Source organism: Quercus robur, chromosome 6 (genome assembly GCF_932294415.1).
Source record: "Quercus robur chromosome 6, dhQueRobu3.1, whole genome shotgun sequence".
Taxonomy (NCBI): domain Eukaryota; kingdom Viridiplantae; phylum Streptophyta; class Magnoliopsida; order Fagales; family Fagaceae; genus Quercus; species Quercus robur.
The window spans coordinates 35,058,017-35,084,880 of NC_065539.1; the positions used below are offsets into that span (position 1 = coordinate 35,058,017).

At 34.5% G+C, this 26,864-nt stretch overlaps 2 protein-coding genes and 2 long non-coding RNA genes across 6 annotated transcripts; 1 reads left to right on the plus strand and 3 right to left on the minus strand.

Moving 5' to 3' along the window:
* Positions 1–381: 381 nt before the first annotated feature.
* LOC126689705 (uncharacterized) lies at positions 382–1,247 on the minus strand. The gene is made up of 2 exons (XR_007644589.1): positions 776–1,247; positions 382–651 (listed from the first exon to the last, which is right to left on the minus strand). It is a non-coding gene; the product is annotated as an uncharacterized LOC126689705 (long non-coding RNA).
* A 181-nt stretch (positions 1,248–1,428) lies between these two features.
* LOC126688577 (uncharacterized) lies at positions 1,429–4,922 on the minus strand. Of its 2 annotated transcripts, XR_007644310.1 has the most exons (6): positions 4,747–4,922; positions 4,356–4,570; positions 2,753–3,801; positions 2,517–2,660; positions 1,884–2,012; positions 1,429–1,787 (listed from the first exon to the last, which is right to left on the minus strand). It is a non-coding gene; the product is annotated as an uncharacterized LOC126688577 (long non-coding RNA). The 2 variants fall into 2 exon arrangements; XR_007644309.1 differs by having other exon boundaries at positions 2,517–3,801.
* Positions 4,923–5,276: 354 nt separating this feature from the next.
* On the plus strand, positions 5,277–9,738 carry LOC126688578 (protein unc-13 homolog). Its single transcript, XM_050383322.1, has 5 exons — positions 5,277–5,990; positions 6,616–7,500; positions 7,778–8,233; positions 8,337–8,523; positions 8,759–9,738. The coding sequence occupies exons 1-5, from the start codon at positions 5,379–5,381 to the stop codon at positions 9,736–9,738; spliced, it is 3,120 nt and encodes a 1,039-aa protein (XP_050239279.1). The 5' UTR covers positions 5,277–5,378.
* Positions 9,739–17,006: 7,268 nt separating this feature from the next.
* On the minus strand, positions 17,007–24,948 carry LOC126688580 (protein NRT1/ PTR FAMILY 5.2-like). 2 transcript variants are annotated; one of them, XM_050383326.1, is made up of 4 exons: positions 24,701–24,948; positions 21,558–21,775; positions 18,669–19,234; positions 17,007–17,913 (listed from the first exon to the last, which is right to left on the minus strand). In XM_050383326.1, the coding sequence occupies exons 1-4, from the start codon at positions 24,813–24,815 to the stop codon at positions 17,253–17,255; spliced, it is 1,560 nt and encodes a 519-aa protein (XP_050239283.1). In that variant the 5' UTR covers positions 24,816–24,948; the 3' UTR covers positions 17,007–17,252. The 2 variants fall into 2 exon arrangements, with proteins under 2 accessions (XP_050239283.1, XP_050239282.1); XM_050383325.1 differs by having other exon boundaries at positions 17,007–18,111; positions 24,701–24,937.
* Positions 24,949–26,864: the final 1,916 nt, after the last annotated feature.

The following is a 26,864-nucleotide window of genomic DNA, read 5'->3' on the forward strand; positions in this document are numbered from 1 at the left end:
GTTTTATTTTGCCATCACAAATAAGATTTTTTGAGAGGGCTTTTTGGGTCCGTCAAAAATTCTTGGTCGCTAATAGGCATTTTTTTTTGTAGTGTATTTCAGCTTCTTCAATATTGCACTCCAGGCAAGCTCTATTAAACAGACCAAAAAGGTCAGTGACTATGTCATTAGGCCATTTTTGTATTTTGTCTCTCACCAAAGCCCAAACATTTCTAGCTAAAGGGCATGACCATAGTGCATGAAGCATTGTTTCATCCTCCTGTTGACATATCTGACATTTTGATTCTGCTACTATTTTCCTATTTTGCAAATTCAGAAAGACAGATAAATAGGGAGAGGTAAGGGGGGGTTGAAGGGTGAAAAAATTACAAGTAATGGATGTTGTTTGAAAAAGTCCCATTTTCTTTAATTTTTTCAACTGTTTGAGCATTGGTGCCACCTTCCAATTGAAGAAAACCTACCATTTGGAAGGAGTATAGAACTGACACCTTACCAAAAGCAAAATTGAAACTTAACACATTCTCTATGAACATAGGAATCCAGATACAAACCAGGAGGCCTGTCTTTCACAGCAGCCAATCAAACAGCGAAGGCAATTGATTCCCTTGTGGCACCTCGTCCAATATCTCCACTCATGGGGTCGCCATCCAACTTCATTTCATGAACTATATTAGATAGATGGATTTTTTGAAAGGAAAAGTAAAATTTGGATTGATGATATCATTCGAAACTTATTTAAACAGTTCAGATGGGTTTCAGTTAAGAGAGGACAGACCTGCCATAAATTGAAGCAAGGTAGCTAGATTAGGTTCCATAATAGAGTACATCGTGTTCATTGAGGACATGGTTGAATCCCCAATATTAGGTAAGCTAACCTGGAGCCAGAAAGTATTAATTCACAATCCTCACTATACTCGACAGGAAACTGCTTTACAACTTAGTGTCAAACATTCACACACACGCACACTGTTAGTCTCAGATGTGCAATTGAATCTCCCAAGCCATCCCAAAGTTCTTCAAATAAAGCAGTCTGCCTACAGAAGGGTTCAGTTCATGCAATGCGTCAATGCCTAGATTTGGATGAAACTCAATTAGATATAGTCACATTTAGATATTTCCTAAGAATTGAGGGGAAATAAAAAGTTCTGTCCTTTATAAGGTATGGCAGTGAAGTATATTAATTTCTCATAGCATTTGAGGTGAGACAACTACAATCACATGTATAGTTTTAGACTTAGCACAGGCTCCTTTTCAGGAGATATTTTTCAGTCTTTTTACCTTTGTCATTAAAGAGGATAAAATTCTATTGCAAATGCAATCAAAACAAAATAATAGATCCCATACCCCTTCTCCCCTCATCTATTTAAATTATATACTATCTATTTTGCATTATAATATGTTTAATATAATCATGAAATAGTACCTTCCACTTGTATGTATCTCCACAGCATCAATACCATTTCTCTTTATAAGATCAGCTGTAGCAGTAGTATCTCTTATATATGTAACCACCCCTAAACAAGTTTGTGAGATTAAACGTGAAAATAATGAAAGAGATCTAATTGAAAACACTAGAAGAGGAAGAATACACGAGTTTATGATTTCAAATGTAATTAAGATTGGAATCTTAATGAAGGCTTCAAAAAGAAATAAAAAAGAGGCTACATAGCCTATGTTAAGGAAAATCAGCCGCATGACGAAGGAAAGTAACACCCACTAATATTACTGTAGGGGCAAACTGGAAAGCAACGGCCACAGCCATAACAGCGTCCAGTTATAACTCCACCCTGCACATTATGTCAAGTATAAATGGCAAATGTAATCCATGATGAACAATAGGGTGTGCAGTTAAAAATCAATCAAAATGAATCAAGTACACAAACCTTTAAGAATTTAGATGCATTGGTACCATTCAAAACTTCTAATGTAGAGTTTCCTTCATTGAGTGATAGCAGGACAAACAATCTCACAAGGCCTTGAACATTCAAGTGGACAATCCTCCAGATCAAACTCTATTAAAGTGGCCAGAAGTCAGCTTAAACAAATTGCAAAAGAATTCATATATGAGCATGTTATTAAGTGGCCAGTGTAACCTAAGACCTACCCAAATTTCCAACCTCATACATTAGGCTTTCCCTTATTCATACTGTATTGCATTAACCAAAAATATACTATGGTCCATCTAATCTGCACAATTTTTAAAACCATGACATCAGATGCTTCATTGACCCTAATGCTTTGCTTGTCTAACTATATCAAGAAAATAATTGTCTTCGTGATTGAGCTGAATTAAAGATTGACTCTCCCAAAAAACTCGCTAATTCATTAGTCATAATTCTGTATCAAGCCAAAGTCTGATTTACATAAATGACACGATAATTTGTATCTATGGTATAAAAACACTTGCAAATCTTATTCAATTGATTGCACACACTATACTACATGAGCTTCTGCAGTAGCTGGTGCTAATAAAATAAGACACTACTAATTAAACCAATGCAAGGAGGCATGTATACCAGCCTTTCGGAAGTGAAGATCTTCATCATCATTGACGCTGATCATTACCCAAGGCCTTCTAAGGCCAATGTCTCTAGCCGATTTAATTCCATCATTCACTGCACTCACGACTGCCACTTCAGCAGCACAGTCAATGCAATCAACTGCACAACCATTCGTTAAAAACACATGATTCACATTCACTTACATCATATCACACACACAAACACAAACACTAGTTTACACCAGTCTCAACCTTGGACTAACAACCAAGGCGCCAGAAAGTCCTTAGAGATGCTGCTGTGTTGAGAAGCTGCCAAAGACAGTGTCAGAAAAAGACACCGGAGCCGCCCATAATGGTTGGCATGGTTACTCCTTTAAAACAAGTAACAAGAATTCATGGAGGATATTAGACTCACATGAAATATTTTCCGAGGAAACAAACAAAGCCTCTGATCCAAACACCCTCTGTCTCGTAGCACAATGTACTGCCCTTAATATAATTATAAACAATGACCATCCAGAAAGAAAGGCAAATATATCTAAAACCGGATAAACCTACTAAGGAATTCTCATTGTCAGAGCCACTTCCACCTCAAAATGACTTTACAAGTGTACAGCTAAATGACAGTAAAACAAAAAATCATGGCCTGTTTGGTTCGTATGAACTTGAATGGCCTACTTCATTTTGTCTTACCATATTATTTAAATTCATATCTTAAATGGAGCAATCAGAAACAGGTTGAAGTATTTACTACAATGTATGGATAAATCATATCTATAAATTTTCCCATTATAATGCTCAATTTGTTCATTGAAGATCATACAAAGTGACAAATGTAGCCATAAAAAATATCATAGTATGACCAAACAGGCCCTTAGTATACCATGAAAATTGATACAGATGTTTAGAATTTTTAAAGTAGTCCACAGCTAATAGTAAAATGAGTGCATATCAGTTTATATATAACAGAAACAAAAATACATCAGAAAAGGCAAAATAAAGATATCACTAACCTCCTAGTTCAGATAACCACTCTCACGAAGAAAACACTCTGCTTCTTCAATGTTGCTATTGTCCACCTTTGTTTCCATCTCACCAGCTCGGGATGAATAGCCACTTGCTAAATAGTGCCGAGTCGCTAAGGACTCCATCGAATATGAACCCTTTCATCTACCTTCAATTGCTCACCTGAACAAATACACTTCATCACCTTCTGCAACCTCCCTCGAATGATAATTACTCCCTTATTCATCCAATTCTTAAGTCTCATACCGGATCAATCCACTTGAAATTCTTCTAAACTAGCATCAACCATAGAACTAAAAATCAGAACCCAGAAATTACCCAACACCCCAGCTCATATAAGTGCTCATAAATTCTTAGATCATGAGCAAAGTGTTAGTGCTCAACCAGTGAATTCTTGAAGTACTAGATTTCATAGGTCAAAACGAACTAAGAAAATAAAACTACTCCGAAACTCAAACTTTCAACAAGTTTTCTTTATCGGTTCCTTTTCAATTATGTTATGAAGCTTATGCTATAAACAAGTCTAATTCTGAATCCTACCATCCAGGATTCGAACATCAAAATTATATAATGACATGAAAAACCAACTTAAATTTCTGCAACCCCAATTCACAAATTTATCAGAATTCGCCAACAAGAAACCTTAAGCACCACAATAGCCCATCAAAGATGAATAAAAGAAGAAAGTTTAGAATATATATATAAATAAATAAATAAATAAAAAACACCCAGAAGAATCCAATAACAACCCAGATGAAGTACCACAGCATATTTACACAACAACTTAGAAGAAAGAACAGGAGATGAAAACAGCATCTAAAGAAGGTACCTTTTGGTTAAGAAAAAGCATTGACTGAGCCCACCAGACATCAAAACCACCGTGCATCTCTCCAGTTCCTCCGACAAAAAAGGACCCTTGATTTTCTCTTGCTAAACAACCACCGCGCCGGAAAGTCCTTAGAGATGCCGCTGTGTTGAGAAGCTGCCAAAGACAATGTCAGAAAAACCAACCGGAGCAGCCCATATTGGTCGGCATGGTTACTCCTTCAAAACAAGTAACAAGAAATTCATGGAGGATGTTAGATTCACAGGAACTATTTTCCGAGGAAACAAAGAAAGCCTCTGATCCAAACACCCTCACTGTCTCCGTATTCAGTTTAACCCACCCAACTGGGGGGTTTATGCCAAGAGACTAGAACCCAAGCTTTCACAATATTTACCTTTAAATTCAACTCCTTTTTTGATGCACAGTTTGTAGATTTTATGATCAACAACTCCATTTCTGTGTATTGGCTATAAGGAAATAGATCGATGTTCCACTTTTGCTGGATAAGTGGTAAGGGTGAGGGGGCTCCTTATCAGCAGAACTATTAATAGATCTTAAGATAACTACGCATGCAGAGATTCTCTCTATCATTTTGAAAAAGCATGTAAGTACATTTATTGTTTCCTATAAATGGAAACAAATACCAAATACACTTTGTTTTGCAAAACACGTTTCTAATATTTCTTTAGTAATTTAAAACTTGTTATTTGTCACCTCAGAAAACGAAAAGGGAAATAATAAGAAAAGCAGCGAAATAATCGGAAGGCAAATTGGCATGAATGACATGTAATGTCCTTTCACAACCTCTAGCTTTCTCGTTTTCTTCGCACAACAACGTTGGCACCCAACACTCATTCCTTAACACAATAACGTTGTCACGATAACCAACCAAACCACCATTTTCTCTCCCTTAATTTTTCTCGCTCTCTCTCTCTCTCTCTATCTCGCAAATATCGTCCTCTACTTTAAGGAGAATATGCAAACCCAGCTGGTTGCCCCCGATATCTGACTTTCCTCCCATCCACCATGGGACACCACACTCGTCGTGAGTCCCTTTCGGCTCCTCACGTCGCTTCACGCCCTGATCACTTCCATGAGGCCTTCATGGCAGACCTCTTATGGCCCTTTGGAAAGCTCGAAGGTATTGAACGTGACGACGTTAGAGAAACAGCCTATGAAATATTCTTCACGGCGTGCAGGTCGTCTCCTGGCTTCGGTGGTCGCAATGCCCTCACTTTTTACTCATCATCCAATTCCCATAATGAACATGGTGGGGAGGGTTCGTTGTTGCCGCCATCCTCGGGGACTAATAAGCCTGGTGGGGAGCGTGTGGTGACGACCCCCACGAGTCGGGTGAAGAGGACATTGGGTTTGAAGATGTTGAAGCGGTCGCCTCAAAGAAGGATGTCAACTGGTGCCGGGGCAGGTGGTGCAGCTCCTGCTCCTCCTCCGTCTTCCGGTGGTCATGGTGGACACACTTCTAACTCTAGTAGTCCTGGGTATTCATACACCGTGCCGCAACCGGTTAGGCCAAGGCGGCCGATGACTTCCGCCGAGATCATGAGGCAGCAGATGCGAGTGACAGAGCAGAGCGATAACAGGCTCAGAAAGACCCTTATGAGGACCCTCGTTGGCCAGGTACGTCTTTCTTTGTTTTCTTTTATTTTTTATTTTTTTAATCCGAAATTTGAATATTGGAAGCGTTGAAAAAAATTAAAAAGTGCCAATTAAGCTATACAACCCTTTTACAATTTTAATAGTATATGTTATGGGACAATGTGGTGGTGTTCTCTTCCTGGTTTTTTAGGATGTTGATGAAATTGCTGTTTTTAAAAGGTCACAGACTTTTCCATCAAATATAGAAAGGTAGGGTCATTGTATTTGTATTAGTGCATATGTAGGCACTTCAAGGCAAAAGGATAGACAATAAGGAAGCAAACAATGAAATTAGAAAACAAAGCAAATAATCACAATAATTTTAATCTTCTTTCTCCACATTGTAGCATCACCCATTTTAGAATCATGTTGTAATTTTGGAAACAGGTAATCACATAATCGGTACTAGAATGAGATGAATGAAAACATTATATTCAATCAACATTAGAGTCTCTGAATGCGGATTGAACATCACATTGTTTAGTATAAATTTAAATACAAAATATTCTACAAATTAACTTGACAATAAACGTGATTAGTACCCAATTTAAAGACAAGTTTCCCCATTTGATTCAACATTGTAAACTTGCTTATTGATGTGAAACAGATGGGTCGGCGAGCAGAGACGATAATACTTCCGTTAGAGCTCCTCCGCCACCTAAAGCCATCCGAATTCAATGACTCCCATGAGTACCATCAATGGCAAAGGCGTCAGTTTAAAATCATGGAGGCAGGGCTTCTTCTCCACCCTTCAATCCCCTTAGACAAATCAAACACCTTCGCTATGCGTCTGAGGGACATTATCCGAATTAGCGAGACAAAAGCAATAGACACTGGCAAGAATTCCGACACCATGAGAACGCTTTGCAATTCCGTAGTATCCTTGTCATGGCAAAGCTCCAATGGAGTTCCCACAGATATTTGCCATTGGGCTGATGGGTACCCTCTCAACATCCACCTCTACGTCGCTCTTCTTCAATCAGTATTTGATATCAGGGATGAAACTTTAGTCCTTGACGAGGTTGATGAACTTCTAGAGCTAATGAAGAAAACGTGGTCAACATTGGGAATCACACGGCCTATACACAATTTGTGTTTCACTTGGGTGCTCTTTCAGCAATACGTCGTGACTGCACAGATAGAACCAGACCTTCTTTGTGCTTCGCATGCTATGTTGACAGAAGTGGCAAATGATGCCAAGAGACCAGACCGAGAGGTTACATATGTAAATATCCTGTCTTCAGTATTGACCTCAATGCAGGGATGGGCAGAGAAGAGATTGCTTAATTACCATGACTATTTCCAGAGGGGAAATGCTGGCCAAATTGAAAACCTTCTTCCTTTGGTGTTATCGGCCAAAAGGATTTTAGGCCATGATTTTACAATCACTGAAGGGGCTGGGGAAGAGGAACGAGAAATAACCTTAGTGGACTCATCTGGAGATCGTGTGGACTTCTACATTCGATCATCTGTGAAAAACGCATTGACCAAGGTCTGTAAATAGTTTTCCTGATAACAATGTTGACAAATTTTTTCTAAATTTGTTATGGGTGAAATATCACTTTTTGCATAGGACTATCACTGACAGTCTGACATCAATTTTATTGTACACCAATCACAATGTACCATCTCAGCACTAGTGAACAAATGTTGTGAAATTTGTTGTCATTCAACTTATGGTTTTCTTAATTATCGAGTTCATGCTCAAGTTTTAGTGCAGTTTTGATTTGATGTTATCTGTCATCTTATTCTTTGGTTAATGACAACAGATAATTGAAAGTGGGAATGTCAAAAGTGATACTGCTGAAGTGAAACAAGAGGCAAGTGAAGCTTTGCTTCAATTGGCTAAGGAAACCGAAGATTTGGCATTGAAAGAGAGGGAAATCTTTAGTCCCATACTCAAGAAATGGCACCCAACTGCAGCTGCAGTCGCCGCTGTCACGCTACATAACTGTTACGGAGCTGTGTTGAAAAAATATTTAGGGACAGTGTTCATGCTCACAGCTGAGACAGTTGACGTACTGCAGAGGGCTGGAAAGCTGGAAAAGCTTTTGGTCCAAATGGTAGTTGAAGACTCTGCTGAGTGTGAGGATGGAGGCAAAGCAATTGTACGAGATATGATTCTATATGAAGTTGAATCAGTCATATTGAACCTCTTGCAAAAATGGATAAACGAAAGGTTGGAGAAAGGGAAAGAGTGTTTCCAAAGAGGGAAAGAAACTGAAGTAAGTTCTTTACTTTGGAACAATTTGGCATAGAAATTAAAGCTTCCATAGAGTGATAAATCTTTGATTCAATCCTAATGATTGATTGTAATTTGTGTTGCAGACATGGAATCCAAAGTCCAAATCAGAGCCCTATGCACAATCAGTCGTAGAGCTAATGAAATTAGCTAAGGAAACTGTGGATGACTTCTTTGAAATCCCAACAGGGATTACAGAAGATTTAGTTCTAGATCTTGTTGATGGTTTAGAGGTTCTCTTCCAAGACTATGCTTCATTTGTTGCATCGTGTGGTAAGAACTTTCTCTTCATTTATTTATTTATTTTCCTTCTGTAAACGTTCTTGATTGGCTGAAAATGCATTCTCGTCTCTATGTTATCTAATGATATTGCTATCAACAACAATATAGACTGGTACTGCACAACTCATGTTGTCTTAGAATTGGGCAGAAGTTATTGCAACTAAGATTTCGATGAATTTTGTCATATTAAGTGTCATTTTTTCCCACTTATAAAATAAGTTTTCAGGTACAAAACAGAGCTATATCCCCACACTTCCTCCACTGACCAGATGCAATCGAGACTCAAAGTTCATCAAGTTGTGGAAAAAAGCTAGTCCATGCAGTGTTGGTGCAGCAGATCAGTTGCACCAAAATATAGCAAATGAAGGTCACCATCCTCGCCCATCAACGAGCCGAGGAACACAACGCCTCTATATCCGCCTCAACACGCTGCATTATCTTCATTCCCACCTCCATTCACTTGACAAAGCCCTCTCCATCCCCCCTCGAACGCATCCTTCAACCCGCAATCGATTCAACAACAACCGGAGGGCCAATAGCACTACGGCCTCATACTTTGAACTTGTAAGCACATTCATCCAAGCAGCCTGGCAAAATGTCTCAGAAGTAGCTGCTTACCGCCTCATCTTCCTTGACTCAAACTCTGTCTTCTATGATAGTCTTTATGTGGACGATGTAGCCAATGCACGGATTAGACCAGCATTGAGAATTCTCAAGCAGAACCTCACTCTCATGACTGGAATTCTCACGGATAGAGCCCAAGCCCTGGCAATAAAAGAAGTCATGAAGGCCTCGTTTGAGGCATTCCTTATGGTTTTGCTTGCCGGGGGAAGTTCCCGGGTGTTTTATCGGTCTGATCACGAGATGATTGAGGAGGATTTCGAAAGCCTGAAGCGGGTTTTTTGCACTTGCGGAGAAGGATTGATAGCTGAGGAAGTGGTGGAGAGGGAGGCCGAGGTAGTGGAAGGAATAATAGCATTAATGGGTCAGATTACAGAGCAACTCGTTGAAGATTTCAGCATTGTGACCTGTGAAAAAAGTGGAATTGGACTAATGGGTTCAGGGCAAAAGCTACCAATGCCTCCTACTACAGGAAGGTGGAATAGATCAGATCCGAATACAATACTAAGGGTGTTGTGTCACAGAAATGATACAGCCTCCAATCAATTCTTGAAGAGGACATTCCAATTAGCAAAGAGGAGATAAGGAGGAGAGATTGCATTTCTGGTGCATTGTTGTACTGATTTCCGGTCGTGTAGTTATGAAAAACCAAAAACACAAAAACCAAAAACAAAAAACAAAAATTAAAGCAAATGTTGGGAGGTTCATTGTATGCACATAACTTACAGGACTATACTTCAAAAATCAAAAACATGCTTGGGGTCAACTGAGCATTGTAATAATTTTTTTAGGACACTGTTTATTACACACTTTTCTTCACATTTCAAAACCCTAACGTGAAGTTACAGTTTTTCTTGTCTTTGGAGAGTGTATATACTATGTGTATATTAAAGAATGTACGCTAAACATTTATTTTTTTTCTTTTTTTACCTTTTTTTTAAGTCTTAAGTATGTTTAATTATTGGAGGTAGAATAAGGTTGATTAAAAAAAAAAAGAAAAAAGAAAAGAAAAAGAGGATGCTGTTTGGTAAGAGGAGAAGGAAAGAAAATTTTTGAGTAGGCCTAGGCATTTTTCACCCAGCCCACAAAAAATATGACTCTCCGATTTTAGAGAGAAAACACAGGTGAAAAGTAACCATGCAGCAAATAACCATTTTTACTCCTTCCTCTCTCAGCCACTTGCATCTAACTCAAAAAATAAAAAAAATGAAAAAATCATGTTTCAACTACATATTTGCCTAGTTTCCTTTCTTCTCCCAACAATAACTTCATCTCACCTATTATTTAACATAGAAAATAATTATTATTAAAAAAAAAAAAAACTTGATTGAAGTATCATTGGTTGAAAATGAATGCCTTTTCATAAAATAAAATAAAAAATTAAAAAAAGAGAAGAAAACGGAAATACCTGGGATTGCGGTGAGCATATGAGATCATTTTCTTTTTTCTTTTTTGGGAAATGCATCTAAGATAGTTGACATGCAAGTAAGAAATGTGAAAGTATAAAGAGAAGAGGAAAGTGACAAAGAAAAAAGTAAGGGAGAGGAATCAGTACTGAGAGTGAGAGATGATTTCATGAGAGAAATGGATAAGGGATTATAATGAAAATAATATGGTTGAAGTCGTGAGACCACTAGCCTTTTATTTTATTTTATTTTTATTGTATACTATTTTTTATTAAGCTCCCTCCAACAAGTTTTTAATTTTTTTTTTAATTTTTAATTTTTATTTTTCGTTTTTGATTAAATTAAGAACCTGAACAGTTGTAGTATGCAAAAGTTATGTTACTAATGCAAATAAATGGTTAAATTGAAGAAAATGAGATTGAGAATTTAAGGTGTTTCTTATTTTAAATAATTGTAATTTTGTTATTTAATGATTACAAAAAAGTGGGTATTGTTTGGTAACAAAGAAAAAAAATATAAAAATTTATATGTATGATGTGTTAATTTTTTATATTATTTAATGAGTACAAATAAATTATTTCTTACATATTATGTAGTAAGGATATAAGAGTCAATTTATATAAACTATATTTTTTATCATCCTACTTTTCTCTTCAACTAAGTAAAAGACTTTTCCACCCCTCCAACAAAACACATAAGGAAAAACTGAGATTATGTTTTGGTAACAATTTTTGTTTTCTATTTTCAAAAACTTGTTTTTGGAGATATAAAGAAAATACACTTTTCTTGTATTTTTGAAATCAAAAACATGTTTGGTTAGTTGAAATTAAAAAAATAATTTTTTGAAAAAAAGAAGAAGAAAATACTAAAATTTGTTGTTACTAGGATTTGAACTCTAATGTTAATTCATTAAATAAGACAGATTCATTAAATTAAATACATATTCATTTACTTTTGAAATTAGAAACTGAAAACAGCATTTTGCATATTTTCAGTTTCTTTCACAAATTGAGTTTTGAGAAAAAAAATTTGTTTCTATCCATTTTGGTTTGTCAAATAAGTTTTTTAGTCTCAAAAATAAAAAATTGTTTTTGAAAACAGAAAATAAGGGGAAAAAGCAATTACCAAACATACCCAATCTTTACTATTCTTTTATTTTTCCATCTTCCCACCAATTTTCTATCCTTCAACTTTTCCACTCCTCCAACTAAGCAGACCCTTAAATTTCAATGATCTCATTTTATGCACTGTTAACCTAACTTTGAGAATTTGATCTTATTTACATTTCAATAAATTGAATAAAAAAAATTTTGATCATAGGTACATTTTGGAAATGGAGTACGTGCCGTGCAGGTGAGGTTTTCATCTTGAATCCTTGGTTTGGTAATTGGTAGGCCAAGTTTTTTTTTTTTTTTTTTTTTTTTTTTTTTTTTTTTTTTTTTTTTTTTTTTCTTTTTCTAAATAGCAGAACATTTATTTTTGTCCTAAACACTTGTCTTCCGTCTTTCTTTCTCACTTAAATTAGTCTTTGTTTTATGAGAAATAGGAAACTAAGGGTCCGTTTGGATAAAATTGAAAACTGAAAACTAAAAAACATTGTAGTAAAATAATTTTTAAATGTGTAAATAATACCGTGAGACCCTTTTTTAATAAAAAAATTGCTGAAAAGTGAAATTTGTGGATCCGTGAACAGTGTACGGGACCCACATGTGGCTGAAAATTGGTTGAAAAGTCAAACTTTTCGGCTAAAAAAAAAGGGTAGAAACGCAAACGTGCGTTTTGCGCTTCCCAAATGCACACTAAGGCTTTTGTTTGAGAGTTCATAAGAGAATGAAATGAAATGGTCCTTAAAGAAATGGAATGTATTTAAGTAGGGAAAAGAATAGAATAGAATGAAATTAAAAAATCTTATTTAGATGTTTTAAAATAAAGGAATGGAATGTAAGTAACATTGTTGGGAAGTGACATTCAAAGAAATGAAATGGAATTATTTTATAATAACATTACTATTATACCCCTCATTTTAAAGAACATAAAAAATTACACTCCATGTGAATGTGCTTATTATTTACTTTCAAAATTCAAAGAAATAATAATAGTAAACTACATATTTATTGTCAACAAAATTCAAAGCAATTCACGCATCACATATTTATTGTCAACAAAATAAACATTGTCTAAAATGCAAACAAATATCTTTTAAGGTCCATGCATGGTATAAAAAAACTTATGTAATGAGTCTTGCCAAAACAAAATAAAATAACAAAATAAAGCAAATCTAAAGTTAGCCAAGAAATTCCACACTTTTTTTTTTTAATTTTTAGGCCTAGACATTAGTATCAATAGGAAACATTTGCGCTCATGGTCTTAAGTATATCATCATTCAAATCTATCTAAGTAAAAAATTAGTTACGATATTATTCCTACTTAAAAAAATTATGGGCACATGTTCTATCATAATAATAAAGAAAATAGAAGTTGGATAAAATGGTGTAAATGGTTCCTCTCACTGGATTATTTTACAAGACCTTGGAATTTATAAAAGATGCTTTGAGATGATATAGTCTAACTAATTATGAATGTGTTACAACTACTCTAAAAATAAAACTGTTAAACTATAAACATTAATTTTATTTGGGATTCAATAACATAAACAACTTGTTGCATAGTAGACCAATAACTCAAACACAATTTATTAAGGTATCTGGACTTAATTTTAAATTCAAAAACTAAGGCTCTATCGTCTATTTGATTAAAACAAATGGACTTAATTTAACATTCAAAACTAATTATTTGAGGCAAGCACGTAATCATACAGTTTTGAAGAAACCAATGGATAATTATAGAACACGTACATTAGCATTCACACAAAAGAAAATGATAGGAATTAAACATCATACAAGTGAAAATTTAACAGTTGAGTTCAGCTAGTTGGGTACGGCTGGACTTAACTAAGACAAGTAGGTAATCATACAATTTTGAAAAAACCAATGAATAATTGCAGAATACGTATAGTACACTAGCATTCACACAAAAGACAATAATAGGAATTAAACTTCATGCAAGTGAAAAACTCACAGGATACGCTAGCATTCATAGAATACATATGTAAACAAAAGCTTTTTAATAGTAAATAAATCAATGAAATCAAAACAGCAGTGAGAGAAAGAAAGAGCAGCAAAGAGAGAGCAAAAATATTCATACGACTAGTTGAGAATAAAAAGGGCTAAGATTCAAGGGGTAATTTAGGAGTTTCAATAAAATTTTCATTAAACCTAATTTCATTCCCTCCTATTCCTCCCAATTTGGGGGGAATGAAAATTTAAGGTTTTGAGGGAAAATGAGGGAATGAGTGTTCCCTCCTAAATATTTCATTCCCTCCCACCTAAACTCCAAAACAAGGGAATAGACTTTCCATTTTCTCCGTTAAAACTCCCAAACAAGGGAAGGGGAGAATATTCTAAAAATATTTTTTTCATTCTATTCGATTCCCTCCTCCCAAACGAAGACTAAGGATAGAAAGAATTTCAATAAACTCATTACATTTCCTTTCGTTAGAAGAAAAAAAAGTAAATATTCTAAATCACTCTGATAACATTGACGTGTTTGGATCAACAATAGTGACAAAATCAAAATAGATAGGACCTCATACCAATATTCGTCTACTGCAAGTGTGAGTCAACTCATCCTTTTATGGAAAATCAAAACTCCCCAAGCCACATCATGAATAGTTAGATCACAAATTATTCCATAATTTTTTCGCCACAACTTTGACATTATAAACTATGAATGGTTAACCATCACTTTCACAAGGGCCCCCCATTTTTTCTTCACCAATCACACTCTGTCATGTCACAATTGTGGCAAGAAGTTGTGAAAATTTTTGTGATTCTAGACTTTTCCTTAGGGGCAAACAAGGACTTGATGTTGCCACCATTCCATATCTAAACCTATCATACTCCTTCCATGCCTAGGTTTTGTCTTCTCTTCTATCTTGATGCTGTGAAGGCCTAGGCATAGAAACCCCAAAGTTAGCTAAACCTAATATAAATAATTGATTTTGAAATGTTGATGTTGCTGTTGCTGTGATTTTTTATTTTTAGAGGACCAATCGCACCATAGATAAGGAGTGGGCCGGGGGTTGATGGTGAATATATAATTTACTTTTTATTTGGATGATGGCATGAATGATCGCTCAATTAAATTGAACAGATGGCATTATATTATTGCATGTGGACCGTTAGTCATTGCTGACGTGGTCCTCCTAAAAGATTGAATAATTTCTTGTATATAGGTACATAGGAGTCATGCTATATATAAACATAACAAAAATCACAATAATTTCACAACATTTCAAAAATAATCTATAGTTTAATTAAAAATTATAAACTGCAAATGATGATGATGAGTCCATAGGCTAATTTGAAAATGTTGTGAAATTTCATTGTGTTCCTAAGTTTACTATTTTTATTAAGTGTTAACATTTGGTTGGGCATAGCTGCTTTTATCTCTCATTCTCTTGTTGTGCGGCTTGTGCCTTTTGAATTTCTTCTTCCCTGGTCTCTTCTTGCAGCAAATACCCTAAAAGGAAAACCCCCAAGTCAAAAGGAGCCCTTGCAAAACTAATTTAACTACTTTGGAAGTTCATGGACTACCATATTGCCTTTTCTACGCATATCACACAGAGAAAGGGAGAACTTGCAGGCTTATGCAATGGACAACCATGAAAGGCACGATAACAATGGAGGGTCCCAAAATAATGGCACAAAGGAGGAAAACTACAATCACAAAAACATAAAAAGGTTTCAACGATTGCAGGTTCGTGCAACTAACAAGTAGTAACAAGGTCTTAAAGAGTGGACAAGTACGTTCACAAAACAATAAAAAGATTGTAACTTGTAACCTATTTCTAAAGCTAAATGCATATCGTTCAAAGTAAAAGGATTGAAAAATGCAAAAAAGGAAGGCATATCAAATCCAAAAGGCCGACATTTTAGAAATTAAAGAGAAGTGCTTTGTGGAAGAGGAGGAAGAATAAAAAGAAAAAGGAGAAAGACCCTTGAGGACAAGGGCATTTTCTAGGGGAGATAAATGTTATGTGCGTAATTTATTTTAAGGGTTTTACTAATGTATGTTCTTAGGGCATATGTTAGTATAAACCATTTTAGATAACTTTTTATCGAGAATTGTAAAAACGGTAAAACTTTTGTAACAACTTTTTCAATTTCTCATAAATTTTTTCCTAAAATAGATTATTAATGTATGCTCTAAGAGTACACATTAACTGGACCCTTTATTTTAATTAGTATTGGATGAATAATAATGGACATATATTTTAGGCAAAAATGCAAAACTGACCCTCTAACTTTTTCATTTTTTTCATTTCAGTCCTCTAACTTTCAATTTTGTCATTTCAGACCTCTAACTTTCAATTTTTGTTAATGCAAGACTCTGTTAGAACTCAATTTGTGGCTGCCGTTAGAACTCCTAAAACGACGCTGTTTTGCTCCTTTTTTTTTCTTTTTTTTTTTTTAATTCAGAATTAAAAGAAAATAAGAAAAATCTAAGGAAAAAAAAAAAAAAAAACATTAAAGGAAACGACGTCGTCGTTCCACTTCCCCTAAAATCAAAACTAAACTAAAATATAATTTATCCATGCTTTGGTTCATATTTCGAGTAGCCCGATAAGTCATCCTTGTATCATGTGGACAACTACACCAATCTACTCCCATACTTCTCTACTGCCCCATTAGATAACTTAATCACCTCCAGCGTCCACTCACCATAAATGCTTTTGCTAGATGAGTCCTTGCCGTCTTAGTCCCTCTCAGCTCACTCTCTCTCTCTCTCTCTCTCAAACTGAACCTCAAACTGAGTCCTCGCCGTCTTAGTCCTCGTCGTCTTAGTATCCATGTTTTCTTTTTTTTTTTTTTTTTTTAGATTTTTCTTATTTTCTTTTCATTTCAAATTTTAAAAAAATGCAAAACAACATCGTTTCAGGAGTTCTAACGGCAGCCACTAACTGAGTTCTAACAAAGTCTTACATTGACAAAAATTGAAAGTTAGAGGACTAAAATGACAAAACTGAAAGTTAGAAGACTAAAACAAAAAAATATAAAAGTTAGAGGATCAGTTTTGCATTTTTGCTTATATTTTATTTATTTAAATAAATTAGTGTAGATTAAGATTAGTTTTATTGATAGATTATAGGAAGTTAATATTTATCGTTTTCTACTTGAAACTCTTGTCATGTATAAATTCAAATGTTGATGATGAATAAAGAAAATTCATCAATCAAAATTATTTAGTTGCATATTGTTAACCGGTCTAAGATGAAGGTCTGAACTCGTTCGATCAAAGTATTCTATTTATTAACAAATGTTGATAATGAATAAAGAAACTTCATCATTCAAAAGGTGGGGAGTTCAAGACAAACACTTGTGGTCATTCGGACAACTGTATTTCATTCTTCTTTCTATTAAACAAAGTGTGAACATTAAATTCTCCCCAGTCAGGTAAACAAACATCAGAAATACACTATCTTTAACTACCATCACCCGAAAGCTATAACAACAATAGGAACTCTAAAATATGGAATAGCCTGTCCACAAAGATAGCTAGCTGTTTAATAGAACTATCAGAAAGTAGACTATCAGCTTTGACTTCTGTATGATTTTTATTATTCTCCATCCCTCAGTCTCTAATTTCTGTCATTCCCTTCAATTCTTCTGTAAGCACTTTTATAGAATCCGAAACTTCAGCCTTATACACATAGTACTTAATTACAAACAAGAAGAAAATAAAGTTTAGGAAGTTCAGTACCGCAAAAAATGCATAATAATAGTCAAGATGAGAAGCATTCACATCATTTAGAATCCATTCTTGGTGACCATGTTCCTTGGTTATGTGGGAAACTGTTGAAAGAAGGAAACTACTCAGAAAGTTTCCAATTCCTAGGGTAGTCATGGAATAGGAAGTCCCAAGACTCTTCATGCTTTCTGGTGCCTGGTCATAGAAGAACTCCATCTTGGCAACCTCTAAAAATGCATCTGCTGTTCCCATAAGCACGAACTGAGGGAGCAAAATGAATATGGTTAAAGGAACTTGTCCTCCATTTTCAACTAGCCCATGTTCCTTAGCCACACTAAGTCTATATCTCTCAGTTAGAGATGCGACTGCCATTATCAAAATGTGGATGACAAGCCCAATTCCCATTCTTTGAAGGAGAGTGATACCTCTAGGATTTTTAGTCCACTTTTGCATAATCCTGACAAAGAACCGGTCATAGAGCACCACAGAGATAAGGAGGGAAATGGTTACAAATCCAGCTAAACTTGCTGGGGGGATTTTGAAGCTGCCCATGGCTCTATCAAGAGTAGTACCTTGCTTGACGAAAAGGGTGTTGATCTGAGCAACCATTGTGCTCGGTACAAAGGTGGCAACCAAGATGGGAATCATTCGTAGCATTTGTTTGGTCTCCTCAACTTGTGTAACTGTGCACAGCATCCATGGATTCGTTGAGCCGGATTTCACAGATGCCTTGGTAAGCAGGCTGATTGAGTGCAACATTAAGTAAGATTAGGACAAATGCAGAAGATTATTGCATATCAAGTTTAGGATAGGTTAAACTCAACAGCTAGACTTAGGATTAATGTAAAATGCCACTTTAACTATGTTGGAGGGATGGCCAAAATTGTTTAGATAAATTATTCTGTTAAGCTCTCCAACAAAAAATGTTATAAACAAAACAAATTTCACAACTTGTTAAGCTGTCATATCACTACAAAATCACTTTCATTAAAACTATACACTAATTATAATTTGCCACTTCACCAGTTGTAAAATTTGTTGTGTCATTAGACTTAATGTGTAAGTTCTATATCAAAAATTACCTAATTAGTGAGTTTTTTTTTTTTTCCTTTGTTTTTATAAACGCCTAATTAGTGAGTTAGGGTAGAATTTAGGGCCACCTTTATCTTTTCTTGTCTTGTTTATATACATTCCTCTTATTTTCTTTTTCTCACAAGCGAGCCTTTAATTTCTTCTCCATTGTAATAGACAAGAACAATGTAGCCAATTGATACAAGTAAACCTTTAGGAAATACATACCTCATAGTTGGTGTGGAATTAATCCTGTACTTTCCTTTCTTTGCATACTCTTCCAAGTCAAGCTCATGGAGCTCTTTAATATCATTAGGGATAGTCACCCTCCATTTCCTTATAGCAGCAACTACAACCCTTGACATCCTTGTGAAGGGACTCCCTGTGGGCACCTTGTGTCTATAGAAGGGTGTGCCAGCCACAAAGATGGCAATAGATATTGCTAGTCCAAGGGTTGGAAGCCCATACCCTAAAGTCCATCCTACATTGTCTTGTATGTACACAAGAACTGTATTGGCAAAGAGGGTCCCAAAGAAGATACTGAACATCCACCAATTGAAGAAGGAAAGCTTATGACCCTTCTCTTTGGGGTTAAACTCATCAAATTGGTCTGCACCAATGGTGGAGATGTTTGGCTTGGTTCCACCTGTTCCCACGGCCAAGGTATATAGTGCACCATAAAACACTGCAAGGTGTAAGGTCGATGCTTTCTTACAGTTTCCCACGATGACTTTATTGCATGGAGGCGGTTTTAGGCTATTCAGTGAAACCGACAATGTTAATTGTATCATTCCCTGTCAATATATAGTTAACACCAATTCAGCCACATAAAATTTCCGTTGGGTGTTTTGCATACAAAGATAGTAAAAAACCAAAAATTAAAAGGTCAAAACTACTATCAATTTTATTATTACAGATTTACAAGTTGATATATTAATAAATATGATTGATGACATTTAAAAAAAATATAATCAATAAATTTTTTAATTATATACAAATGATTAAAAGATTAAATTCACAATTTCCTAATTATTTTAACAACAATCAATAATTTAATATTTTTTTAATCAAAATAAGAGGTCTTAAATTCATTCAATGTTTCTACCGTATCTTCTATTTTTTTTTAAAAAAAAAATTCAACCCACTCAAAGCAGCTCACACGTAAAGAGAGGGGCGTTACTAGAAAATCGATAATTTATCATTTGTGTGTGTGACTGAAAAGCTATCCATAACAATTTATAAAGTGAAAAAGTCAATACTTGGCAAAGCACAAATATTACACAAGGCCTGATTTTTGCATTGGATTGGGTGAGCACCAAAGGTAACAGGTAGATTTGTTAACAAATAAATAAATAAGATAAAATAAAAAGTGACAGGTATTGGCAACTGGTTTAATATAGATCTCCATTACCAACAAGATTAGGCCAAGTTGGCCATGACCCACCATATTATATTTGAAAAATATTTTTTTTAAAATCCTTTATATTAAAATTCAAATTCTATACATATGGTACAGTAGCGATGATAGCCCCCCTATTAATTATATGATATTTATTTAAAAAATTGTGATCCTAAAGTTAAAATCTCTCTGTTTAGGTAAACTGTGGTGGTTATCCTACACGTGACTTTTTCAAACTTCTTAAAATCCGTGTTTATATTTGTTAGGTATAACCTTTCATCTTTCAGCCAAAAAAAAAAAAAAAAAAAAAACCTTTTATATAGTTTGCACAAGCCTCTCCATTTTATAGTTTTTTTTTTTTTTTTTACCCATTTCTTTTTCAAATTCCCACCAACCCAGCCAACTTAATTTCTTTCTTTTTGTTCTCTCAGCCCACTTGCTCACAAATATCTATCCTTGATTCATTAAATTCGGTTTCTAGAAGGCAATAAAAGTAAAATTATTAGAGGAATTGAGTCAAGACACATGATGGGAACGCAGCTCCGTAAATTGGACTTATTAGACTCAACATTACAACCGTGAAGTCTTAAATTGGACTTATTCGGTAAAGATAGATTTACATATCTCACACTAACTTATTTGTTAAATATAATATAAAAAATATAATTTTTCAATAATTTTTATACTAAGAGTAGGTTTGGATTGGGCTGATTTTCAGCGCATCTGCGTCTGCATTTTTCTTCTTTTTTTTTTTTCTTTTTTTTTTTTTTCACGTTTTTAAGACTTGCGGCTACTGTTTATGTACTGTTCAATGAACAGTAGTCACAAAGTTTGACTTTTCTTATTTTTTCAGCCAATTAGTGCACATCGTGTACTGTTTACGGATCCACAAATTTCATTTTTCAGCAACTTTTTCATTAAAAATAAGTCTCACGGTAAAATTCACACACTTAAAAATTATTTTACTACAGTGTTTTTCAGTTTTCAGTTTCAGTTTCAGTTTTCAGTTATATCCAAACGGACCCTAAGTGTTTGGATATCGTTTATTTTACTGAAACTGCAAAACTTATTACTGAAAAATACTGTAGATAAAAGTAAAACCGTCCACTTTCTAAACAACCGATATTATTAGGAGAAAAAAGAATAGCACAGCCTTATCAATAGAGTGATGATGAGAACTGACAAGTTTCACAAACTACTGCGCATACGTTATAACAAAAGAATTCCAAGTCAATCATTCATATTCCATGCATGGACAAAATAGACTTCTTTGCTAATGCTTATAGCCTTATACGGTTTTCTAGAAGGAGAAAAATCATAGCTGTGTAGTAGTATTGAAAATTTAGACAGGAAATGTCATAGCTAGGTAAGCATCCCTTTGGATTAAAGATAAAGATTTTGAGGAGTTCAGCCTCTATATATATATATATATATTGTCACAATTTAATACAAATCTTTGACAAGAAATTCAATGTTAAGTTTATCATCTTTGACTTGACTAAACTTCTAAAACACGAGTCAGGGACTCACTACGGCTCGATTAAGTCGTGCAAGTAATAGCTCTTATCTACTCAATCAGGTATATCAAGACAGGTAATTAAGTGAGTAGTGTACCTATATGGAGGAATAATTATGCAAATAGAATGACACGTTAATTAAAATAAGTAAAAATGAAACAAATCAAAGGATTTATATTCGTAAAATGAATGATGCGTTACCGAGAGATAAATCATGCATGCGATAATAAACGTCCAATATCGGCCAAGATGAGCATCAGCAATGTAAGCACCCAAGATTGGAGTAATATAAATGGTGCCAACCCAATTGGTGACATTGTTGGCAGAGGTGATTGTGCCCTGATGGAGCTTATTTGTTAAATATACGATCAGATTGGAGGATATACCAAAATAGGTCATGCGTTCAAAAGCCTCATACACTGCACAGTTAAGTCAAAAGAAGAAATAAATAAATAAAAGGTCACCAATGGTTGCTGCCGACTAACACTATACAATGATTAGATTGGAGCTTGCATGTGATTAAAACCAAAAAGACAAAGAAAACCTTACGCAAAATTAGGTGGATTAATTAGGAGTTTTGAGTTGTTATAAGACTAGTACAATTTTTATTTCATAATTCTTGCCACGACTCTAATATTAAAAAAAATGTGAATAATTGTTCATCACTTTCTCATCTACCTATTATTTTTTTCTTCACCGTTCATAATTTGCTACATATTAGAGTAAAAAATTATGACCCAAAAACCTATGGCCATAAATTTTCTCATTATTAGATTTTTAAAAAAAAAAAGAGAAAATAGTAATACTTATTAAAACACATAAACACGAAAGTAATATATAGAGTTTTTTAAATAGATTTATAATACATTACATAATCAAAGTATCACTACAAAATGGTCTAACTTTTGTAATAGTGGCTTGAGATTATAAGGACTGAAACTCTAACACACATAATCAATTAAAATAGAGAAGAAAATCTTAAAAATACCTTTGCCCAAAAAAAAAATCTTAAAAATACCTAAAAAAAATTGATATGATAATAAAATAAAATAAGTAATTAAGCTAATATGAATGATCTAAATATAAATTAAAAGATATCAGAAGATTTTTTTCTTTTTAGATAAATGATTATTCCATGTTTACCAAAAAAAAAAAAAAAAAGATAAATGATTACATGGAAGGTGTTATTTATGACATACGAGTTGTGGGAAAGTGATCGGTTGGTGTCTATAGTCAATGCAAAATTGTACTCCCTCCCTCCGTTCCACTTTGTTTGTCCTGTTTGAAAAGTCAATTTTTTAAGGGAACATCATTTATTGTTTTGTCTACCTTTTAAAAATGTATAAGTTTCCAAAACTACCCTTAAATAAATTTATCAAAAAATTGAATTATTATTTTTAGAAAATAAAATAGGGGTATAATAGGAACATTAGTAAATTAATAACTTTTATTTTTATAAACATGATAATATTTTGAGACATCTCAAAATTGAATAGAAGACAAATAAAATGGGATAGAGGAAGTAAATAGGTATGGGGTGACATGTGGACATCATTAATTTACGTGATGAGAGAGAGAGAGAGAACTTGTCGCCTTTGACTCTCTCAGCCCGTCTAAGGAAAGGATAATATTAATCTTTTTAGGCCTCACGTTATCTTTGAGTTCTGAATTTAGTTCTCCTAATCGAGACTTTAGTTTAGAAGCACCTTCGAGATTCATCTATATAACTATTATGTGTATATAATATTTTCAAAAAAAAAAAAAAAAAAAACCTTAAAACTTCGAAATATTCATTTGGGAAACTTTTAATGATTGAAAAATATGCATGATGAGCTCGTTTAAAGAAAGAAGATGGGAATATGCCAACTAAACTTTATTTTTCTATAACTTGATAGTTGAAACATTAATGGGAAGGAGGACTTCTTTTTTTTTTTTTTTGAAAAATCGATAGGAGTATATTAAAAAAAAAACTGAAGGAGTACAAAGTGTGCAGGGGTGGCTCCCACTGACCAGACCCTAACAGCCAATACAACCAAAAGGAAAAGAAAACTATAAAGTAAAAAGTATGCAAGAGTCACAGCCGTGAGGGTAGCACACTCAGGTGCTCAGATGGTAGGCATGCTACGAGTAAACCGTTGGTATTCATCTAATAACGTTTCTGCACTCTTGAGTATTGCATGCGGCGGGGTTTGAGACGCTTCAAAGTAAAATCTATTTCGCGCGTTCAATATGGACCATGTCACCATCGCCCACAACTCAAATTCTTTGCGATAAAACCTTCCCTTTAAAGATTGGGCTAAGCTGAAGAACGTCCTAGCCGAGGAGTCACTGTTCTGCAGTTTTCCTTTGACAAGAGCCCATACATTTCGCGCTAGAGGGCACTGCCACAGGATGTGGAGAACCGTCTCATCACTCGAACCACACACCGCACACTTAGGGTCAATGGGTACTCGCCGACGTGCTAAGTTTGCTCGAGTAGGTAGGATATCCGAGCTAGCCTGCCAAACGAAGTTCCGAACCTTAGGAGGGATAGATAACTGCCACAGCCAGTTCCACACGGGCTTATCTTCTTGCACCCTGGAGTGTTCCCTGTCCCATTCATCCGGAGTGCTACTTGATAAGCAGTTCGTACAGAGAACGTTTGGGACTTATTTCCATTCCATATCAGTGTATCCCAACCCTCTAAACTCCCCAGCCGAATCCGCAGAACTTCATATCCCGACCCTCTAACCAGCTGAGTCTCTTAGTAAAGGAGAGCAGGACTTATGGACAGAACTCTCTTTCTCTTATTTATGACTAGCAAAGAAGAAATTAAGACAACTTTTAAAAAATAAAAAAATAAAAGAAGAAGAAAGTGAGACGGAATAGTCAGAATAGAAAGTCCATCTTCCTCTATAGGATGCAAAAAAACTAATTGCTGTTGAACTTTCAAGGCTTTATCAAGAAAATATTGGGTCAGATCAAACACAGCAATAGCCATGAATTATCTAAGCTATTCCAATAACAATTAATCTACTCCATCAGAAGTGAGATGTTTCTCAAATGGAGCTAAATTAGTGATTAAAAAAATCTCATAATCTAATTTTAGTTCTAATAAGCCATGTAAAGGGCATACTAGCTAACTTTTTAAATAAATAGATATACCCACTCACTTACCACCAGAGAATTAAAAAAAAAAAATACAGGCATCCCAAGTTTCGAGGAGCCATTGCAAGTGAGACAGACACAATAAACTTAAAAAGTTCAGTGGCCTTGTGAAGGTATGCAGCAGTGGATTGTTGATAAAACACAAATCTAAGGTTCAATGTTTTATTTTAGAGATAGAGAGGAGACAGAGAGTTTACCAACGACAAACCAGCAAGCTTTCCATCCACCTCTCTTGGATCTAAGGACTGGGTTCCCTTTCAGATCCACTGTCCCATCCTGAGTGTATTCATCTATTGCTTCTTCCAGAGCCATGCTTTTTTTCTTACACACTCTTTTTCCAAAGTGGTGAGAGCTTTGCTTCGCTACTAAAGTGTCAAGCCCAACCTTAATTTATTGCACTTTCACAGACCGAATAATAGGCCATACCGGTTAACTTGCAAGTTGCATTTTAACAACCTCCCCGGGTCCCCCCCTCCCCGGCCCCGGGCCCCGGCGGGCGGAAATTTTTTTTTTTTTTAATGGCTTTACATGTTTCTTTTTTTAATAATAAACCAGTAATTTAGATATGCGATGCACGGATAATATTATAATGTTTTATGTAAAATAGTTTTGGAAAATATTGTATATGTATTATAGCATACTTGGTGTGCGTTTGGGTAGAAATTATTTCTATCCACGTCTGCGTTTCTAGTGTTTCAGTGGTTTCATGCCTTTTTTTTTTTTTTCACGCGTTTCAACTTTAGGGGACAACTAGCACTGTTGATCACTGTTCACGTGTTGTTCATGCACTGCTCACAAGACCTACAACCACTTTATTCAAAAATAAATAAAAATAGGTCTCACGGTACTATTTACACATTTAAAAATTATTTTGTTACAGTGTTTTCAATTTTCACTTTTCAACAAAATAAGTTATGTCCAAATGGACCCTTATTATAGAACTTTATTAGTAATGAGTTTATCATAAAAAGCAACAATTATAGCTTGCACACACATATCCATTATAATTATTCAATTGAAGTAATGGAAAAAAAAAAAACTTTGGGGAAATATTATAAAATAAAAATTGATATAGAATGTCTATTTCTCCTTAATTCTAAAACAAAATATATATATCAAACACTCACAATCAATCATATCATTTACAAAACCCACAAATTCACAACGTTCAACCTTAATATCAAACTTGTAATCGCTATTGTAACTCAATATAAAATGCAAGCCCCTCTTCCTTGGTTGTAGTCAACTTATATGGGTTAGGATTAGATGAAATAACAATGTTAAAGCTAGGTAGGTGTCGTGGAAAGAATGAAGGTAAATGACATCCTTTTTGGTCTGTGTGTATTTGACATGGGATGACATGAAGGGTTATAGATAAGTATATATAAAGAGGTAGAAGTGCAAAAGGTGAAAATTGTAAATTAAAATGTAAAGAGTTTTGTGCGTATGTGTGAGAGATAAAAAGTTTTGAAATATTAAATCAAAGGATACACATATCCATTATAATTATTTAATAGAAGTAATGAGGAAAAAAAAAAAAAAAAAAAAAAAAAAAAAAAAACAACAACAACTTTGGAGAAATATTATAAAATAAAAGTTGATATAGAATGTATCTTTCTCCTTAATTCTAAAACAAAATACACGTCCCAAATACCCACAATCAATTACATCATTTACAAAACCCACAAATTCATAATGTCCAACCTTAACATCAAAATTGTAATCGTCGTTGTCACTCAATATAAAATGCAAGCAGCAAGCCCCTCTTCTTTGGTTGTAGTCAACTCATACAAGTTAGAATTAGATGAAACAACAATGTTAGAGTTAGGTAGGTGTCGTCAAAAGAATGAAAGAAAATAACATCATTCTTGGTCTGTGTGTATTTGCATGAAAGGCTATGGATAGGCATATATAAAGGAGTAGAAGTGGAAGATGTGAAAATTATTGTGAATTAAAATGCAAAGAGATTTGTGTGTATGTGTGAGAGATGAAAAGTCTTGAACCATTGAATCAAAGGATATAAAGAATATTTATTTATTTTTATTAGAAAAGTCTTAAAACATTGAACCAAATGAAACAAAAGTTATTTAGATTTTTGCTGAAAGTATATTAAAGTATACTTGTACTTTGAAAATGTGAGAAAGTGCAGGAAAAATGTAAGGTTTTAAAAAGTTGTATATAAAAGCTTTAAAAAATAAAATAAAATAAAAAAAGAGCTAAAAACTAAGGTTTCATTTGGAAGTTCATAAGTTAATGGAATGGAATTGAAATGAATAATCATAAAGGAATGGAATGAAATGGAATGTGATGTGATGTATTTAAGTAAGGGAAAGAAATGAAAAAGAAATGTATGGAATGAAA

What these genes read in the sequence shown, in the direction of transcription:
- LOC126688578 (XM_050383322.1), top strand. Translation starts at nt 5,379, where the DNA reads ATGGGACACCACACTCGTCGTGAGTCCCTTTCGGCTCCTCACGTCGCT. An exon ending in TGAGGACCCTCGTTGGCCAG is followed by an intron (nt 5,991 to 6,615) that starts GTACGTCTTTCT and finishes GATGTGAAACAG; the next exon opens with ATGGGTCGGCGAGCAGAGAC. An exon ending in TTCATTTGTTGCATCGTGTG is followed by an intron (nt 8,524 to 8,758) that starts GTAAGAACTTTC and finishes ATAAGTTTTCAG; the next exon opens with GTACAAAACAGAGCTATATC.
- LOC126688580 (XM_050383325.1), bottom strand. Translation starts at nt 24,815, where the DNA reads ATGGCTCTGGAAGAAGCAATAGATGAATACACTCAGGATGGGACAGTG. An exon ending in AGCTTGCTGGTTTGTCGTTG is followed by an intron (nt 21,776 to 24,700) that starts GTAAACTCTCTG and finishes TTAACTGTGCAG; the next exon opens with TGTATGAGGCTTTTGAACGC. An exon ending in AATTCCACACCAACTATGAG is followed by an intron (nt 18,112 to 18,668) that starts GTATGTATTTCC and finishes GCACTCAATCAG; the next exon opens with CCTGCTTACCAAGGCATCTG.